At 40.4% G+C, this 1,944-nt stretch overlaps 1 protein-coding gene across 1 annotated transcript in view; it reads left to right on the top strand.

The window, feature by feature from the left end:
* LOC101294217 (DNA ligase 1-like) overlaps positions 1-1,944 on the top strand; it is a 12,573-nt gene that overhangs the window by 4,943 nt on the left and 5,686 nt on the right. The window contains exons 5-9 of the mRNA XM_004288885.1: positions 105-206; positions 289-405; positions 612-842; positions 920-1,014; positions 1,536-1,623. Of these exons, the coding sequence (XP_004288933.1) occupies positions 105-206; positions 289-405; positions 612-842; positions 920-1,014; positions 1,536-1,623 (633 nt within the window). The remainder of the gene's footprint in view (positions 1-104; positions 207-288; positions 406-611; positions 843-919; positions 1,015-1,535; positions 1,624-1,944) is intronic.

Raw genomic sequence — 1,944 nt, forward strand, 5'->3', positions numbered from 1 at the left:
GTGCGGACGTCCGCTTCACATCCGAGCTGTATATATATATCTAATATTTGAGATTGCAAAATACTGTGTTTGTAAATAATTTCCCTTGCTCTTGAAATTCATAGGAATCTGGGAAGGACAGCCAGGAAAAGAAAAAGAACCATATGAAGGCACTTCTTGTTGCTGCCGCTGACTGCGAACCTAAGTATTTGATCCGTTTGCTTCAGGTTGCCATTTGGTCTTATACAGTAGATCTCAGTTGTTAATTCCTTTTAGCCTATTGTAAGCATTGAGGGCTTTGTCTTGTAGTCGAAGTTGCGAATTGGATTAGCAGAGCAAACCCTTTTGGCCGCACTGGGACAAGCTGCAGTCTATTCTGAAGAACATTCTACACCACCTCCTGAAATTCAGTCTCCTTTAGAAGAGGTGAGTTTGTATTCTTGTAATGAGAAATTCATGTATTCTTAGATTCATTGCTTCTTGTGTGTTTCTCTTTTAGATAAAACTTTTGGCTAGTGTATCACTAGGGTTGATTCTTGTGATCATATAAGAAATTCAAAATTTTGGACCATTAGGAGTTGAACTGGATTTTCATCAAATGTTTCACTTTTCTTCTTGTATGTTTTGGTCAGGCTGCAAGGATTGTTAAACAAGTGTACTCTCTGCTTCCTGTCTACGATAGGATCATCCCTGCCCTTCTGAGTGGTGGTGTTTGGAATCTTTCAAAAACATGTAGTTTTACTTTGGGTATCCCAGTTGGACCTATGCTTGCAAAGCCCAGTAAAGGGGTATCTGAGATTGTACAAAAGTTTCAGGATACAGAATATACCTGCGAATACAAGTATGATGGAGAACGTGCGCAGGTGACACTTCATAAATAAATTCCACTTTTAATTTGTTCTCCTATATCACTCTTGTTCCCTAACTTGCTACTGCACAGATACATTACATGGAGGATGGTTCTGTTGAGATATACAGTCGAAATGCTGAACGGAACACTGGAAAGTTCCCTGATGTTGCGGTTGCAGTGTCAAGGTAGGCTCTTTGGTTGGTCCTGTGCTATATCATATTCAAATCATGTCTGAGAGGAAAACTTGAGGAAGTTGGCTCTAGTATAGATTCCTTAGTTTGACATCTCCATATGGTAATAACTGAATAGCAATTGCATTTGTTGGTGTGAACCCAAAATCATATGTTGGATAATTAGGTGATCAATGGTTAAGCAAACAGGTTTTGGGTTCATTTTCTTTTACTTTGACCCCACTAATGTAGTTAACTGACTTAACTCCATATAAAACATTAACACATCAATTCAAGAAAATGTCTGAGATCTCTGAAAAGACTCTGTAGGGGTGGTTTTATTGTAAACAAATGAGTGTCTGACTTGGTGTCTGCAGTCTGGTGAACCGTGTTTAGAATTTTTCTTGTAACCTGTGTAGTTAGTTTTTGAAAAGTAATTTATTCATCAAGAGGGAGCTCTGGTGTTGGCATCATGTTGTTTGGTACTCAAATTGTCCCTCAACTTTTCAGTTGCTAATGTTTCATGTCAGTTGCAGGTTAAAGAAGTCGTCTGTAAAATCATTTGTCTTAGACTGTGAATTGGTTGCCTATGACCGTGAAAATAACAAAATTCTACCCTTCCAGGTAAAATACATCAAACCCAGATTGTTCTCATCTCAAAAAGCCTCTCAAATGTTTTCTGAATGTATATATATATATATAGAATTTTTCTCAGGTGCGGACGTCCGCACCATTTTACGGTGCGGATTTTCGTCCGTTCACCACCGTACGGCGCCTGCGAGGGCGCGCCTCCACCCCAGCCGACTCCAGCAGCTTCCCCGACCACTTTCCATCCCCGGTGAGTCAGCTGAATTCCAGTTTTCCGGCCAGATCACCCAAGTTTGAAGTTTTGGTTGATCTGGCCGGAAAACTGGAATTCGGCGGACTCGCCTGGGATGGAAAGTG

The sequence above is a fragment of the Fragaria vesca genome, linkage group LG1 (assembly GCF_000184155.1).
Source record: "Fragaria vesca subsp. vesca linkage group LG1, FraVesHawaii_1.0, whole genome shotgun sequence".
Taxonomy (NCBI): Eukaryota; Viridiplantae; Streptophyta; class Magnoliopsida; order Rosales; family Rosaceae; genus Fragaria; species Fragaria vesca.